Below are 19,123 nucleotides of genomic sequence, written 5' to 3'. Positions count from 1 at the left end.
AGTTTTAGAAAAAAGTAACGATTTCATTCGACATTTCCGTTACAAATACTTGTACTTTTTCCCTAAAAAAGTAACGAAAGTACAAGTAAAAGTACTAAATTTAAAAAGTAACGAAGTACAAGTAAAAGTACGTACTTTTTACTTGTACCGGCGGTACAAGTAACGAAAGTAAAAGTACTTCCATATATGTTCAAAAGTAAACAAAGAATACACGGTTGATAGAAGAGAAAAATAATCAGTGTTCGTAAAAGAAACTAGCCTTGAAAGAGGTAAGTGAAACGGTTCTACAATACTTTACGTACTCAACGAAGTCAGATATTAATAATCTCGCCCATACTCAGGTATGAGATTTTTTTTTTTAGATAGAAAACATTTCATGCGCTTTTTGACTTATTAAAAATGTTAAACAGTTGTTAGAATTCAGCAAAGAATTTTAATAATAATAAATAAAAAAAGAGATGTAAATATTTAAATAAGGTCATGTTTTGAAGGAAAAAAAATATTCAGATCGCTGAACTGTGCATAGATATTTACCAGACATAACATTTCGGATTGTATATTTGTCCAAGAATATTTACTAACTGTCTCGACGGTTAAGAAAAGAAGAAAATAAATTTTCGTTGAAAGTGTAAACAAGGTCAAAATTTTCTGCGCAGCCTATTGTTTGCGCACTTTTGGATAAATGATCGGTTTATTAACTGTTTGAAAATAAATCTTTTGTGTTTAGACGGCGTATTTTATTTTATTTTATTTTATTTTATTTTATTTTATTTTATAACCGACGTTGAACAGCCGACCCAATTTTTTCGGTTTGCGACTATTAATCTTCAACTCCTTAGCCCTGTAATTTTAAACCCAATCCAGAAGACAAGAGAACTTCTGGATCAAGTATTGGGAGAAATTTGCCTTCGTGGCGGGTTTTTCGATGGAACTAACTTTGCGTTACACGGGGAGGAAAACCACGAAAACCTCTCCCGTTTAGCCCGACGGCAAGGGTACTGTAACTCATGATCCGTCAACCACTGAGGGTATTTTCCGTCAGCACTGTGGTCTGTGCACGCCGGATGAAGAATTCACATCGAACAGCCATCGAGGGGATCGAACCCGGGCCATCTCATTGGGAAGCGAGAGCTCTATACCCTGAGCCACGACTCTAGACGGCGTATCTATAAACTAGAGAGTGGTATGCAAAAGATAAAAAAAACACGAAAACATGAATAACTTTTGTCCCCATGATCGGATTTTTACTCGCATGGAATCTATCTCAGTCCTTTAGAGCAGAATTTTCAGTTGAGTTAAATGCAAATGCACTTCAGACCTCTTCAAAAATAAAATAAAGATGACAAATAAATAAAAATTAGCAAAATAAAATAAAATTCAAATAACCTTTTGGATAATATTATGGCATATAAATGTGATATTATTTGGTTTACTTTTTGATATGTTTACTTACGATTATTATACGAATATAAAATACATGTACGAAATTTATTAAAAAAATTAAGACATAAGATTCAAATAACTTTTTGAATAATATTACGGCACATAAGTATTTTGTAATTGATTTTTTTATTAAAATAAAATGAGAAGATAAAATTATCTTACGATAAAAATATCTTACAATGCGTGAAAAATGATAAAAATTAATATTTTCATCGTTTTATAGTATAATTAAAAATAGCCGAAGAAAAATAAGTAAGTTTAATGAACTGTAATTTTTAAAATTTTTTTTACCGCATTCATATTTTTATTTTATTTAACACTACGTATTTCTAAGTAAAAATTGAATTTTCTGCCCTATTTATAGCTTCGGTCTTAAAAGAGAAAGCAACAATTATTGCAAAATAAAATGTTAACCCAGGGGCCTTTGCTAGAGGTAATCGAAATTCTTTTAAAAATAATTTTTAAAGTTCCATTTTTTAAAATGTATTTCTAGTATTCATAAAAATTTAGAAACCTTGTTTCCTATGTCATCATGTAGATTGACTTAGAAAAAGAGGCAGTAATCTTTACATTTCTTAAAATTCTTCTTCCCAAATTTATTCGGGTGTGGAACCCTAACAGAGCGACCTTTTTTGTTGGAACCCCCGACTCTAAAAAAAAAAAGAAAAATTAGCAGCTGTGAATATACTAACGAAAAAAGAAAATAAAGACTTCCTATTATTTTGAAAGTATTTCATGTGAAGAAAAAAAATATTTTAAATCATGAATCTGCTCTTGGTGCATACATACGCTGATACTGTATAAAATAAGCTGAATTATGGTTTTAAAAATATCTGTTATAAACTTTCTTACAGAAAATAATTATCGGAAAAACGTAATGCTTTATTCTTAACTTCAGTTATTTCGCTTGAAAAAATCGATTAGAATCGATTTGAAATTAAAAAGCTCGATTAAAAATATTTATTGAATTTTATAAATGAATATTCTTCTCATAGTTTATTTAGTATATATTGTTACAGAAATTTTATTAAATTTAATTTTGTTATTTCTTTCATTGAAATTTTTCATAAATTCGTATAAAAAACCGAAATCAAGGGTCTTTGAGTGGATATAGTTACTTCCTGATTTTAAAAAAAAAATCTTAACTTTCGGAACCCCTTTTACGGAACTCTTAACACCTTCTCGGAACCACTGTCTCAGAGCACCATGTAAATTAGAGTCCCGTTGCTTTTAGAGCAAACTCGAAAGTCTTCTCTTTAATGAACTTGAAGGCTTGTTAATTTCATTCTAAAATTGCTAGCTAATATCTTCCAAGTTGAATTAATTACAAAAAAACTAAATAAATAAACAGGTGAACGTTGATGCGTTATATGTAAGAATAGAAGGAAATAAAAGGTACAGAATCTAATAGTATTTTAAATAAGTCGTATTTTTCAGATGTGAGTCTTAGAATGTGAAGATCCGACCCTTAGATCAAAAGCTATTCAGGATGGTTCATTTTTTGCACACTGTACTTTGAATGGATTTTTTTTTAATAAAACTCATTTCACAAAAATTACTGCAAAGCTGTCATAGTTTTTTTAAAATTATAACCGTCGTTGAACAGCCGACTCAACTTTTGGGTTTAAGACTTCTAATGTTCAACTCCGTATTGTAATTTTGAACCCAATCCAGAAGACAAAGGAACCTCTGGATCAAGCATTGGGCGAAATTTTGCCTTCGTGGAGGACTTTTTGATGGAACTAACCAGCATTTGCGTTACATGGAGAGAAAGACTACGAAAACCTTCCAAGGTTAGCCTGACGGCAAAGGTACTCTAACCGGTGATCCGTCTACCACTGAGGATATTTTAGCACTGTTGTTATAGGGGTTGGGGATCGAAGTTAACAAGGGTTAGAGCTTGCTATAAAAAATTAATTTTTAAAAGCATTATACTAGTGAGGCTGAAGCCGCCCTTTCTATGCACAGTGACGAAAAAGGTTGAAAAAACGTTGTTGTACAACGTTAAAAAAAACCTCCTTTCACAAAAAGCTACATTATTTAACTCACTCAAACCTACATGCTATACTTATCACATTTTTGAACTAAATATCTTCCTTTAAAACGCTGTATACTAAAAGCAACGATGAATTATTTATTTAAGTCAAATTCAAGGCCATCGTTCCTAACAACGTACGTTTTATTTATAACTAGACCTTAAATGTTACAACATACGCTTTTCATCTAATAGTATTTATTTATGAATAACTAATGCATACCAATGTGCTTTTAATGATATTTCAGATGTAGAATTTCTGAATAAATAAATATTACAACTCATAAATATTAAGCAGTCTTACATTTTAGCATCATTGCGGTGGATTAACACACATGTCTTCGAAAATTAATTCCATCACGTGCTCAACGGATATTACATTTATTTTTAGACAGTTATTTTAATATGGAACATCCGTAAAAAAAGATGATTCATATTAAAATAGTATGATTTACGAACGAAAACAAAAACTCGATGTAATGTGTAAGACCCGTGTATGAACAATAAAAGTATCCTATAATGTGCCGTTAATTCATGAGAGTATCTGTAGAAAAAAAGAACTACATGCCTGGGTAAAATTTCAGAGTGTGTACATAAAATATTTCATACGCTTTGCCCTAATATTTAAGCCTGTTTTTCGAATAATATGATATTTTCCTAACTGCTGTGAGTTAGCGATAGATACCTATTTATCATTCTTTAGATCTAGTTTAGCTTACCTTACCTTAATCAGCGCCCTCTATGCTAATTCTGAAAATGGTGTAAAACGTCAATATGAAGGCTGTTTTTTGAATCTTCTATCCTCACATGAATTAACGCTTTTTTTTTGCAAATAATATGCTATTTTAATAACTGCTGTGAGTTTGTAACAGTTATTAATGACTGTTACACTTATAACAAATTACATTAGTATTTCATTAGTAGTAGTTATTTCAAATCAAAGATACTAAATTTGTTAATAAAGAAATATGTTTCCCTGATAGCCATTTTTAAGGTTTAAGCAGTTATTTTCAGTTTTCAAAAAAAAAAAAACATTGCTTATTTAATTTATTTTCAGCTGATAAAGATGCACCAAAAATAACTCTAGACCATACCTATGGGTCGGCCATATTAGTTATCTGACCAACCAATTTTTTATAAATCTATTCTCAGTACTCAAGGCGGAGTACTATGTATATCATCTTGCTGTTAAGAACGGATGAATAACTTGAATATTTTAGAAGTTATTAAACTTTTTTTTTAAAAATCGCCAATTCGGTTACATTTTTCCACCTAGAAGAAAATTATCAAAAACACTGCCTTATTCTCAGTTTGTGCAAATTTTTATGAGCCCAGATAATGCCGCATTATATATTCAAAATTTAACTAAAATAATGTTTTTAAATATTCAAAAATTAGACCACAAACGCTTTTCATTTCCTCAAAATTGTGGCTTTCTTTATATTGACGTTTTGCACCATTTTCAGAATAAGCTAGCTTTTAAGAGAAAACTTGACCTAACCGTTGCAAGTAACTGTTGCAAACTTAAAGTTTAAAAATAGCATATTATTCGAAAAAAAGCATAATTTCATCAAACGACGAAGCCTTCGAAAAACAACCTATTCTAATATAGGTTCTATGACAACAAAAGTTGCTCGTGACATTTGTGTTGTGTATAGTGAGTGTGCCATAATTGAACGAACCGCTCGTGATTGGTATGTCAATTTTAAAAATGGAAATGAGTTCGATGAAGAACTCATAAACCAACTTTTGCCCGAAAATCAAGTTTTGAAAAAATAGTTTGGAATGTTTGGAGGAAATTATAACTAATAAGAAGGAATAGAATATGGATAAATTAGTTGTTAAATTTTAATAAAAAATGAACTTTAAATTTTTTTTTAAAAACGACAAGAATTTGTTCCCTATCTCAATAATAGAGTATTATTAGTAAAAAAAAAAGCATTATTTGCTTCGAGAAAAAAATATTTCTATCCAGTAAAACCATTAAACTCAACTTAATAAACTTCTAAACAACTAATGAACCACAAAAAAACCTTTTATAATGTTTTAGTATTTCAATTTATGCCCGATATAACTCTAATCAGATTTATTCTAAGATAGTTTTAATAATTTGGACATAACAATTGTTTAAGTAAGTTTGGTTCAACGTCCGTTATCTAGTTCCGATATTATTCAAATGCATTTGAAAATGGTTTATTTCATTTAAAAAGAAGTAATATTTTTCCCGCTTATTAACTATTATTTCAATACTTGCAATCTGATTTTACGAAACTATTTTAAAATTGAATGCATTCAATTGAATTATCGAATATTTTTATTTTATTTAGTTACTTATGAGTGGATTGAAATGAACGAAACATACAATGAAATAAAATCAATAATTTCTGAATATTTTACTTTGGACACAAGTTTTTCACCTCTTTTACTCTAATGATGGCATTCGCCAATTCTAAAATTTTTCGAAAATAGGATTTCTGTTTCATTTGCTCTTTTATATTTTGAGTACTTTACTTATATATGGCTAATTTAGAATAACTCTTACGCGATTGATTTTAGTTTTTTTATTTCTTATCTGCGGTGTTTGAAAGTTTCATAAATTGTGCGGAGTTTTTTCAAAAAATTATAGATTTATGATTTCATTTCAGCCACTACTAGAAGAATTTTCTATAGCATTTTAAGAAAGTTTCGTTTTATATATAACTCAAGTTGAGAAAGTGGAAATGATTTCTATGCTTTCAGCTTTTATTTAATTGATTTCCTGGGAACTTTATTTCTTATCTTTCAAAAAGTAGAAAATAATTCTTCCTTTTCTATGTGTTTATGTATTCTTACGCGTATCCTATTATTTTCAGTAGATTGTTATAATGTGCTATATTAAATTAAATTACTGAATAGATTAATAAAACAGCATCTGATTTTTTCTGTAATGCGTATAATACGTGTAATGCATAGAAGAAACTTAAAATAAGTAAGTAATCGTGCAAAATACAATAAACGATAAATGCCACAAAAAGAAAAGAGTGATACGAAGCAAAATAGATGGAATGGCACTAAAACAAAACGTGTCTTCGATCCTTTATATCATTTTCGCTATTTATTTGAATCGAATAGAAGATATTTTGTATGAATTCAAAAATAATAATAATTATCAAGACAGCTAAAAATGATTGAGCAATTAAGCTTTTAAAAAATACCGATAATTTATGATAGCGAATGCCTCTCTGTGTTCTTCTTAGGAAACCAGTTTATTTATTCTAAGCAAGTTTTTGAGTTAGTTACAAAGTTCATTAACTGATTGAGCTGATGAATAGAAAAAATACAAAATAATATGTGGTGATGCGTGTCAGATCACTCCAACCAGAATATTTGCTGGGGATTTTCTTAATTATCTCGAATTATCGAATGTTCGATCCCAGCGATAGATGGCCGATTCGAATTCCGCCCCCCGATCGCACCCACCACAGCGATGACGTAAAATATCCTAAGTGGTAGACGGATAGTGGGTTACAGTCCCCTTACCGTCAGGTTAACCCTGGAAGGTTTTGGTGGTTTCCCTCTCCATGTAACGCAAATGCGGCTTAGTTCCATCAAAAAGTTATCTACGAAGGCAAACAAAATTTCTCCCAATACTTGATCCAGGAGTTCCCTTGTCTTCCAGAGTGGGTTCAAAATTACAAGGCTATAGAGTTGATCATCGATAGTCGTAAACCTAAAATTGGGTCGGCTGTTCACCGACGGATCTAAAATAAAATTATCTTATAAGATTGAGCCACGTGGGTGATGTAAACAATTGTAATTTTGAAAACATCAATCTTCTATCGCAGTTAGCATCGCCTTTTGTTGTCGAAATTTGCAAGTGATTTAAAACTTGGGGAAAATAAATAGACTTGGTTTCCTTTAACGGATGCAGTAACCGTACATTTTTATCTCTTCCAGATTTTCTTTAATTGTTTTTTTTAAAAATTATGTTTCATTTTCGGGCCACTGATGTACTGTTTTATGCATTTATTTTCTTGAAGACTAATAGTTTATATTATATGTTCCATTTCTAGTTTCTTGTGAAGGTGTGAAGTGTGGAAAGGGTATGAGGTGTATATTACGCAGACAGAGACCTGCTTGTGTCTGTTCTCCGACTTGTTCTCGAAAGAAGCGACAGATGGGTGAAGTGTGCGGTTCTGATGGCCGCACTTATAAACACATTTGCAGACTTTTGAAACGACAGTGTAGGAAAAATAAGCAGCTTACTATTGAGTATTTCGGAAAGTGCCAAAGTAAGTGTGCTTTAATGTTCCCCTAACTTCATTTTCTTACAGTTGTGGCGCCAGATCAACTTCGACGGACATATATATAAGTTCAAAACGTAGAGAAAGTCTGGAAAAACTACAGAACAATGAAAAAAGGGGGGGAAAGAAAAATAACTATAACAAGAAAGCGGAAAAGAAATATATTCCGGAAAATGAAAGATATAATCTTCTTATCAGCTCACATGATTATATCCGCAAAAAGGAATGCTTTCTAATATTGTATCAATATAGCCAAAGCAAAATATATCAATACAATAGTGTGAGGAGCACTCAAAATAAGTTTTTCAAAAAAATTACAACAAATAAATATCACGTAATAACAACGTAAAAACAGAAAATAAAATTTAAAGAAAAAACAGAATAAAACATGAAATGAAATCTATAAAGCGAGTAGCGAATTTAAATGAACTTACATAAATTGTTTTGATTGTTTTAATTATTGCGCATAGGCTGCAAGTAAACAGAACTCATAAGATAAGTTAAAAATGAAGATAAAACAAAGGAAAATTACAGACATATGAAAAAAGGGGGGAAGAGAAAAATAAAGATATATTTTGCTTTGGCTATATTGATACAATATCAGATAGCACTCTTTTTTGCGGATATAATCGTGTGGGCTGATGAAAAAATTATATATTTTATTTTCCGGATTTTTAAAAAAAATTTTCTTCTTTTTTCTTCATTTTGAACTTTATATATATATATATATATATATATGGTAGCCGCAATGTGAGCAAAGCGACTACTGTCCATATTTTGAGGGAGACTCAAGAATTAATTGTGACCAGCCGCACAAAAGACATGTATATTCAGAAAAAAATACGTTTTTGTATGTGATTTGTTTACTTAAAGTATCACCTGCAGAAATATTTTAGCCTATTTTTCTAGACCGTCGAATCAAGCATCTAAGTACGTTTAATTTCAATCATTAGGATCATTAAAGTGGTTACTTTTTTGAGCACAATACAGTTTCATTATCTTAAAAAAATGGAGAAATCTAAGTGTTTAACTCCTTAAAAAATTAAATTTACGTTTAAAAATTTAAAGTTAAGTATGTTTTATAGTCCAACTGACCTTTACCATTTTCAAACAGAAATTAAGTTTTTAATTTCATGTAATTGCCATTCTCTTACGAATTTCTTTTGCATTATTTTAAATCCAAATTTTTTCCATCAATGTTATATTAAAGTGTTATATTACTTACAATACGTTAAACGTGTTTTATTATATAATTATTTAATAAATTTAATTTAGTAATTTTTTTTTCTTTTTGAACAACATTCAAGTCGTTCGGTTTTGGAATTAAATTAATGTAACATAAAATTAATTATAAAGCGAATATTGTAAAAAAATTGATATTCTTAAGTTTCCTTTTTATCATCAACCTATAGTATTTCTAGCAGATTGTTTTTCAAGAATGATTTTCTTTTTGAATTGACAAAAAAAATTTTTTTTGAAACCCATAGCATTCATTTTTTCAAAAACTATTTTTTTTAATTTCATGATTAAAGATTCCAGGCAATGTTTTAAAATAGCCTGAAAAATAATAGCTGAAACAGATGTGAATGAACTCATAACTCGAAATACTCAACGAAATAAGCTGTTTACAAGACTAAAATAAATAAACACAAGATGCAATTATTTTCTTTTGCTTTGCACTGATAAGATGAGTGATACTTGCAGTTAAAGATAACAAGGAGTAAAAGAAAAGAGATTAACATTGAGAAATAAGACATTCTTGAATTCAAATCCTGTTAAATTGTTAATTAGATTTTAAGTTAATCCTTATCTTTAAATAAATAATATCGTATATTTTTGTTTATTCCATAAAGAAAAACTTTACCAAAATGTTTTTAGTTCTTTCATTAAAAGTTCTTCTCATTGANCAGTGTATATATATATATATATATATATATATATATACGAAATTAAACAAAAAAGAGAATTTAAAAAATTAATTAAAACTTAAAAAAATTATCAATGAAAAGATATAATCTCGTCATCATCTCACACGATTATATCGACCAGAATACTACTTTCTAATATTTTGTTAGCATAGTGAAAGCAAAACATAATTAAAAAAAGCATGAAATAAAAATATCTCAAAATTTCAAAATGAAACACAAATAGGATCATATAAAGCGAGAAGGGAGAAAGATGTCTCTCACTTGCAAAGAACGTACAAAAGTGATTTAAAAATATTTCCGCAACTAAGTCCCTTGGACGGAATGTTCACTCTTTGCATATATACCAGGAAACGGTTTCGTCAAAAACGAAGAAGATTTCGTGAAACTTGTGTATCCATTTCTTACTCAGTTATTAATTTATCTCGCTAAAATGATATACCCAAGTTTTATACGCTTTTATTATAAAATTTTTAAAACATTAAAACATGTTACGAAATAATCAATTTCTAAATAAATTTAGTTTTGAGTTTTTGTAGGGGGAAATCAGTTTCTAGTAATATTGAAAGATCTCTGTACTCGTAGCTTTTACCCTGAGCTGCACTTCTTATAAATCACTTATATGTGATTTGTAAGAATGGCATGTGATTCCTATAAGCCATCACCTGTAACATAATTACTTTTCAATAGTTTTTGATGAACTAAGCAATAGGCTACTACAGACACCTCTTTTTTATCTATTCGTTAGATGTTTATATGGCTTTTAATTCCTTTTTACAATACAAATTCGCGACAGATTTACCACGATCATAATTACAAATGGTTGTATATGGGTTTAATAAGTGACATTTGTCCTTTGATGCAGAGACCTGCGACATGGTTCATTGTGCTGGGCGAAAGACTTGTTTGCTGGATCAAGTTTTGCGGCCACACTGCGTTCGATGTCAAGGCTTCTGTCCTCGAGCTTCACCACGTGACTTCGTCTGCGGTGGAGACAACGTCACCTACAGTAGCTCCTGTCACATTCGGCAAGCTGCTTGTGTCAAAGGGAAAGCTGTACCTCATGCTTATAAAGGCAAATGTAAAGGTGAGTCAACACAATTCACTTTGACTCGGATAATATATATTCTCCTCAGCCTCCAATATATAATATACTCAATATATATATTTATACTTAGTCAATATATACTTATACATATAACGTCAATACATTGATTCATAGAAACTTCGTGGCTTAATCAATACGATCAGTCTCCTTCAATGGACTAACATATACTTAAGTTTTATAATTACAACGTATATGTCTAGATTTGCATAGTATAAGAAGTACTTTTTGTATTAAAATGCATAAAACTATGTAAAGCTTCTAAATTCCCCGATTTTAAGGGTCATTTTGTTCAAATGTCTAGAGTTGCATAGTATAGAAAGTACTTTTTGTATTAAAATACACAAAACTGCATAAAACTATATAAAGCTGCCAAATTCCCCGATTTTAAGGGTCATTTTGTTCAAATGTCTAGATTTGCATAGTGTAGGAAGTACTTTTTGTATTAAAATGCATAAAACTATATAAAGCTGCCAAATTCCCCGATTTTAAGGGTCATTTTATACAAATGGCCCATTTTTGCTATAATTTTACCACTTAGGAAGTAATATTTTAAAATCTGTCTTTCTGTTTGCTTTCTTGGTTGAAATCTTTAATGATAATAAAAAGTTATAACAAAGATAAGAAATTTGATTCCAATTACCTTTTGGATGATTTTTTAGCATGTATGTTACCGGCAAAGTATGAAACGTTGGCATTCTATCGAATGACAAATGCCATTTAGGCAAAGTATGAAAAAGATCTTGAATAGATTATCATATAAATGAGACATATTTCTCGAAAATACAAATGTTATTCTAAACCTTTCGGACAATTTTATGGCACATATGTTACCTGGTAAGAATGAAACTTTGGCATTCTGTAGAATTCCTAGGCATTGTGTATAATACCTTGGTATTCAATAGAATTGCATATGCTGTTTTGGTAAAGTATGAAACAAAGTCTGGAATATTCCATTATCTGAATGAAATACATTTTTCAAAAATACTTATGGTATTCTGAAAAAAATAATGCGAGAGCCATTAAAAAAATTTATTCAAAATACGTAAAGAAAAATGAACAAAATGTTCATATAAAAATTAAGAAATTAAAATTTACCTATTTGTTGGAAATATTGTAATCTTGAATGATATTTGGAATTACATTTAATTATATTTTAAACGAATCCGAGATGTATTTCATACATTGCCGATTTTTCATTTAGAGTTTTAAAGAATGACGAGGAAATGCGTGTGAAATATGAAACGTTTCATACATTGTCGATTTTCCATTTGGAGTTTTAAAGAATGGCGAAGAAATGTGTGTGAAATATGAAACGTTTCATACATTGTCGATTTTCCATTTGGAGTTTTAAAGAATGACGAGGAAATGCGTGTGAAATATGAAACGTTTCATACATTGCCGGCTAATTTTAGGCGTTACATACAATACCTAGGAATTCTAGAGAATGCCGCATTTCAAACTTTGCCAGTCACTTTTATACCAATATAAAAAAATTTTAAAAAAACACTTGAAGTGTAAAAAACTACTAAGCCTGAACTAGGCTTCATTCTTTACAGTTTTGAGCACGATTGCGTATTACAGAAAAATTTATTTATTATAATCATTTTAAAACCTCGAATGAAAAACGGGTATTCAGCTATTTGATTACAAAGAAGGATAATTATTAATAAACTAGTTAGCTTTAAGAATAAAAGACGAAAAAGCAGTTTTTTTTTTTTTTTGCTTCCTACTGCAGTCAGTAAAGGGCCTTGCATTCCTTAAGACATTTAAACAGCAGAAAAAGAAATTTGTTCTAAGACGACTGTCGCTTTTTCCCCCCTCTTTCACTTTTCTTTCTTTCTTTTCCTTCTTTTTTTTTAAAAACATTTTGAAACAAAGTAAACGGGATTTTGAATGATGTGGCATTATTCTGAAGATTGATTACTCCGACAAATGTATGTCAAAGCCTCTTGCTGGGGAGTATTAAAAAAAGTGAGGAGTGTGCTGGCTGCAAAGTATGTTTACAAGTGTTGGAACACCTAAAACTTCTCCCTTTGTATAAGAATAGTGGTCCAATTTCAATTTTTTATTTATACCTTGACGATTATGGTTTATAAGGTAGGTTTCTACGTTTTCATAATGATTGTCCATTTTTTGTACCAAATTGGTTGTGTAATTCAACGTTTTTATTCGTACGACAATGATTCTCCAGTTTGTTAGCTTTTGTGACAAAATAATTGTCCTACTGGAGTATTTTTTTATTTGTTGATTCTTTTCAATATTATTAAATTTTTTATAGGTAATTTGAATAATTTGAAGTAATAGTGAGTATCAGTAAACATGAAAATATGTCATTCATATTCTTTTATGTAGATAGTATTTCAACTGCCTACTATTTAATCTTTTAAATTTTTACTTAAAATTTTTAAAATTTTTGCTTTAAACTTTAACTTTTTTTTAAACTTTAATTTCAATTTTTAGTTTAGTTAATTTTAGTAGTAGAAGTTTAAGTATATTTTTAAAACTATAATTAAATTCTTAAGAATTTTTTAATGTACTTAAATTATATGTTAAATTAATTATAAAACAGTTTTATTTAATGGAGTAGTTTTTAATGAATAAAAACAAATGTAAAATAAAATAAATAAAACAAATAAAAAAAAGTAAATAAAATAAAATAAAAATTGTCTTTCTTTATCAAAATTTATTACTTTCTATAAATGAAATCGCTATCTTATTTAATTTTATATAAGGGAAAAAAACTTAATTTATTTCCAATTAGTCACAATTTTAGTAATTACTTCTGAAAAGGTTAAACTAATAAAGTCTCTTTAAGTAGATAATCCTTCAAGAACATCCAGAACTATTTGTTTTAAACGATTGCAATATTTAAATTCACAAGTAAATTGTAGGACTGTACATTTTAAGAAGATTAGTTAACTATTCCAAAGAATGTTTAGCACTGCCATCAAGAAATCTTAAACAGGACATTCACTCCTATAAACTACTACCTGGTTAACTTAACTATCTGAAACTCATAACTTATTCTTTGGCTAATGAAGCGTCTGAAGCAAATCCCTTTCTATTCCACTCACTTGTTTAATTTAAGAATTCAAAACTTTTAAGTTATTTCTCTTTTTTAAGACACGTTAAGCGAGCAACGGCTTTGTTCGGACAATGTTGGGAAGGCATGAACTGTTTAAAGATCTGTAATTACTAAAACCATTGTTTATGTCTTTCGAGTCCTGAGGAGCTTAAATCTTCCCCTCTCGAGAGGGATGTCTCGTTTTCTCCAAATAGCTGTTCTCACACGAGCTACCTGCTGTTCCTTTTCCAAATGGAACGTTTTGTTTTGGCTCTTTTAGCTTTCGCTCTTTTCGTAAATTAACTACCCATTTTTTTGAAGTTTAAGTATTGGAAGAAACAACAACAAAAAAAGGAAAGATCCAAAATGGTGTCTTAAAAGTGAAGGAACTATCTTGAGTTGTTTTTATTCATTCTTTCAGAACTGTTTTTTTCCGAAGTGTAGTAAACATGTCTAGACCAGAAATAGTCCCCGTTCTTATCTTTCACACTTTTCTTCCTCCTCCAAAACTTTAGGGAAAACACGAGGATGCATAAAAATATCTCCAACTAAATTTTAAACAAAAGAAAGGAGGTTAAAATCGCCATAAAAATCTCTGATTGTTTATGGTGAGTGCTTGCGCAACTCGAAAGCAGTTTTTTTTCTCCAGTTATAAACAATAATATTATCCTCACTTTCAAATTGTTTGGTTGCAATTATTTTTAATAAACTACAGTCTGGCCTACATTGCTACGGGATAAAGCAAGAGTTTGGGTATTTAGTAGTGTTTTTGAAAATTCGAACATTACAAACAACGAGAGTTGAACGGAGTGATTTGTTTCAAACGAATCACGCAAATCAGGATACTAAGTGATTTGAACTAAATTATTAGAATAATTACTCAACTACTGTGACGGTTCAGTGGTTAAAGGCCTTTGAACTTGATTGTGAGAACAGTTGTTAGTGGCTGCTTGAAGCCTTCCCAGATCTAGGTACCAACTCGACTGGACAGTAAAAGTTGTGGATGATGGATAAAAAATTTTAAAAAAAACTTAGACTATTTACAAACGACAAAACATAAATCGGTTCAAATTAATAGATTTTTTTCAACAGATTCAAATAAAATAAATTTGAATTAATATCAGTTAATTATTCGGATTAGTTTTTCTCCAATATTTGATTCTGGTATTCATATAAATGAGTCTGATTCAAAATTAAAATTATCCGGAAACTAACTTTATTCACACGCATTCATTTTTTTTTTGATGATTTATTCGCCGATGATGCTTAAAAAAAATCTAAATAAACAATTTACGAACTGGAAAACATAAGCCGAATGGAATCAATAGATTTTTATCAACAGATCCAAGTAAAATGACTGCGGAATAATATTAATTATTCAAGTTCTTTTTTAAGGAATATTTAATTCTGGTATTCCATTGACTGATTTGATTCAAAATTAAAGTTATCCGAAAGCTTACTGACTCAAGCCCACTTCTTGTATCAGATGCTCGCTCATGGTGGTTAAGAAATAAAAACAACCTAAATATGCTATTTATAAACGCAATACATAAACCAATTCGAGACAATTGATTTTTGTCAACAAATTAGAGTAAATTGAATGTGACATAATTGATACAAACCCACTTCTTGGGTTATTTGTTCGTAAATAGTGGTTTAAGAAAACTGAATATGCTATTTAAAGACGGCAATACATAAACCAATCCGAATCAAAAGATTTTTTATTAACAAATTGAAGTAAAATTATTTAAATTACCAGTTATAGTCATGAATGGCAAAATAAATTGACTGATTTTCAAATTATTTGCAGGAACTACAGTGGTGATTATGAGAAACAATTTTAAATGTGATCGACCAATGGTGTTGATGCGTTTAATATTTCATTGATCTCGATACTAATTCTTCAAACTTTGATAATGTTAAAATTTTTTTGCTAACATATTAAATTGTGACTTCGTATATCTGGGATTCTGTTAAACTGAAAAAACTACTTTTGCTTTCTTTCTTTCTGTTTTCTTATTTAGCTTTTGAAGACACATACAATTAACGTATGTTATGATTAATTTATATGAAAAAAATATTCTTTTATAGTTTTGCCAGAAATTCGGACAGGGTAATTGGTTATGACAATTTCTAATATATTTAGAATCATTAACAAAAATAAAGTCAAAAATTATACAAATTAATTCGCAAACTAATAATTGAATAGGAACAAACGTAAATATTATAGAAATTTAACGGACTAATACGTAGAAGGAAGGACTGAAAACATTAAAACCAGTTTGATTGCCGGAAGTAACAGAGAAGAAAAAAGTACATTTTAAAAAGGCCTCAAAGTTTCATCAAACAAATAAACTGGTTTTGATCTTTTTATCTCTCCTTTTCTCAATAGTAATTCATCTCATTTCTGTAGTTTTTTCGTTTCTTGCTTCCTTAAATATTAATTTAAGAGACCAAAATTTAAATACTTTTTTATTTCATTTTTGGTTTGGATTCTGATAATACACTCATGGACAAAAAAATTATCTCACGAAGTAGGAGTCGTCGAAATGAAACGAAATTTTACATACGTAATGACTACTTTGATATAAGTAAATGATTAGAAAATCAAAGATTATCGTTTTTCTTTGATTTTCTAATCATTTACTTATATCAAAGTAGTCATTACGTATGTAAAATTTCGTTTCATTTTGACGACTCCTTCTTGGTGCGCTAATTTTTTTGTCAATGCGTATTTGTATATATTAAAAGCAATGAATTGAGCACCCTGCGTAGACATAACTATGCTGCATCGAGTGGTCAAAGAAAAACTTCAAGTAAAGTAAACAAATCAAAATTTATTAAATAATTGATATTATAAAGTCAAGAATTTCATAGATTTTAGCAAATCAGACGATAACCTCACACAACTGTTTACAGGCAAGCATTTTCATATGTTGGCGATCTATGTTCAAGCTTCTTTCTTCCAAAAGCTCCGAATCGTCTCCGTTACCAGAAATCCATTGCAGTATCTACCTCAACGAATTTGAAAACCCTTCCTGTAACGGTATATTCACAATAAATTCCTTCACTCAGCTGTTTGAAGCAATTCAAGAAGAGTTCTAAAAATATCGTCTGCTTTTACACTTTCCAATCTTTCTCATTGTGCTGCACTTTGTTGTCTTATGTTAGCCTTTGTTTTTGATGAATGTTACAATGCTCTAAAATGTTTCGAAATGCTTTTTTATAGTTAATTTATTAATAACTGATAATTTACTCATTTCTTCTTTTCCCTAGCTGGTGCTTCTTGCGATAACATTCGGTGCCGTAAAGGCCAGGGCTGTCTGATCGATCCTAAAGGAGGGCCTCCTCGCTGCGTTACTTGCCCCAACCAGTGTCAAGGCCCTATAACTGAGATGCTGTGTGCGAGCAATAATTACACGTATTCAACGTGGTGCCATATGATGCAAGATGCGTGCAAACACGGGATCTTGCTTGAAGCCAAACACGTCGGACCATGCGAAGGTAGCTATAATATTCTTTATCTTCTTTGAATTTATAAAAGGGACAATTCTTAAAATTTGCTTTTCATTGACATAACTCAATAAAAATATATATGTTTTATAGTCATAAAAGAGATGTCTCAGTTGACAACACAACATTTACCTGTCCATTGGCAGTTAACTTTGATTGGCAATTGATTGCTGGGATGGAAAAACGATCGTCCAATAGAAATAGCGTAAACAGCTAGTTGCCATTCGCAACTACAAAATTAAGACAATTTCATTGATTCATTCTACTCAAGGATCTAGTTCAAACGATAGCTTAGACATCTTTATTAACAAATAAATAAATAAATAACGTAAGTTTATGATGAGTAAAATTAAACGGCTAATATTGTATTTTAACATACGATTTGAAAATAATATCATAAATTAAACTGTTACCCCGGTTGGTTATTGTTTTAACATCACATCGCAGGTCAAAAATGCTGTATAAGCCAGTTATAATTCCAAACACGACATTAGCCGGAGCATGAAGGTGACAACTTATCTTTATGATCACACAAAATAAACACCTAAAATACCACAACTAGAGCTATAAGCTAATGCGAAGAGCTCGTCACGCTCTTTTCTCGTCGACAAATTTCATGCTCAACGGCATAAAATATAGCAACAAGGTGTAATAATGTAGCAGTTAATTGTAGCATTATGTTAGTTAATGTTTAGTTATAAATTGTAGCTTTCTGTGCTGAAGTACACATGATTGAGTATAACTTATATGTGTTACTTGTGAATTAAAGTATTTAAAAGACCCTGCACAAATCACATGGAAATTAATTCTCTGTCAAATATTGGCTAAAAATTTTATATACTGTAGTTCAAAACATTTTGATCAAACGTTCTCACTGACACTCGTATTTTGCACATGAAGGTATTGAAAGTTAGATTAAGTAATGAAAAAGCTAGTAAAGCTCATTTAGCGTTGAACGTCAGAACGTAAAACGTTAAATGAGTAGCTAGCACTCACCATCCCTGCCGGTCGAAGACTCCCCGTGTAGTAAATGGTGACTGATGCACGTTAAATCTGTCGAGTCGCAAAGTCCTCCATGTTCCCATTACAAATCAAACCTCTGGGGGTACTGATCCGGGAGTTTCCTTGTCTTCAGGATTGGTTCAAAATTACAAGGCTACGGAGTTGAACATTAGTAGTCGTAAACTCACAAATTGGGTCGGCTGTTCAACGACGGATATAAAATAAAATAAAAATGACTGTTGCCTGGGCCGGGATAGCCTGGTTGGTAGAACACTGGGTCCATGTCCAAGAGGTCGTGGGTTCGATCCCAGACGGCCGAAGACTCCCCATGTAGTTGACTGATGCACGTTAATTCTGTCGAGTCACTAAGTTCTCCATGTTCCCATAACATACCTCTGGGGGTACTGATCCAGGAGTTTCTTTGTCTTCTAGATTGGTTCAAAATTACAAAGCTTCGGATTTGAACATTGGTAGTCGTAAACCCAAAATTGGGTCGGCTATTCAACGACGGTTATAAAATATAAAATAAAATGACCGCTGCCTGTGTCTCTAATGTTTGAGGCTCTATATCTATCTCGGTAACTATCCTTGTTAATCAAAACGGTAACTATCCTTGTTAATTAAAACTTTTAATTGAATGCTTTGAACTGCTTTGATATGCTTTGAACTACAACATGTTAAATTTTCAGCCATTTTGATGGTGAATTGATTTCTATAAGATTTGTGCGGGGTCCTTTCTTTCCCCCCTTT

General features: G+C 30.4%; 1 protein-coding gene and 1 long non-coding RNA gene across 2 annotated transcripts in view; one reads left to right on the top strand and one right to left on the bottom strand.

Annotated features, from left to right (window-relative positions):
* Positions 1-19,123, bottom strand: part of LOC122270402 (uncharacterized) — a 201,760-nt gene that overhangs the window by 165,843 nt on the left and 16,794 nt on the right. The gene's annotated exons all lie outside the window — the stretch shown is intronic.
* Positions 1-19,123, top strand: part of LOC107436764 (follistatin) — a 90,183-nt gene that overhangs the window by 62,945 nt on the left and 8,115 nt on the right. Inside the window, exons 3-5 of the mRNA XM_016048570.3 lie at positions 7,531-7,749; positions 10,552-10,773; positions 17,135-17,362. Coding sequence (XP_015904056.1) covers positions 7,531-7,749; positions 10,552-10,773; positions 17,135-17,362 — 669 coding nt within the window. The remainder of the gene's footprint in view (positions 1-7,530; positions 7,750-10,551; positions 10,774-17,134; positions 17,363-19,123) is intronic.

Source organism: Parasteatoda tepidariorum, chromosome 7 (genome assembly GCF_043381705.1).
Source record: "Parasteatoda tepidariorum isolate YZ-2023 chromosome 7, CAS_Ptep_4.0, whole genome shotgun sequence".
In the NCBI taxonomy this organism is placed as follows: domain Eukaryota; kingdom Metazoa; phylum Arthropoda; class Arachnida; order Araneae; family Theridiidae; genus Parasteatoda; species Parasteatoda tepidariorum.
Note: the sequence above shows the minus strand (reverse complement) of the source record. Positions and strands in the feature narration are given on the sequence as shown.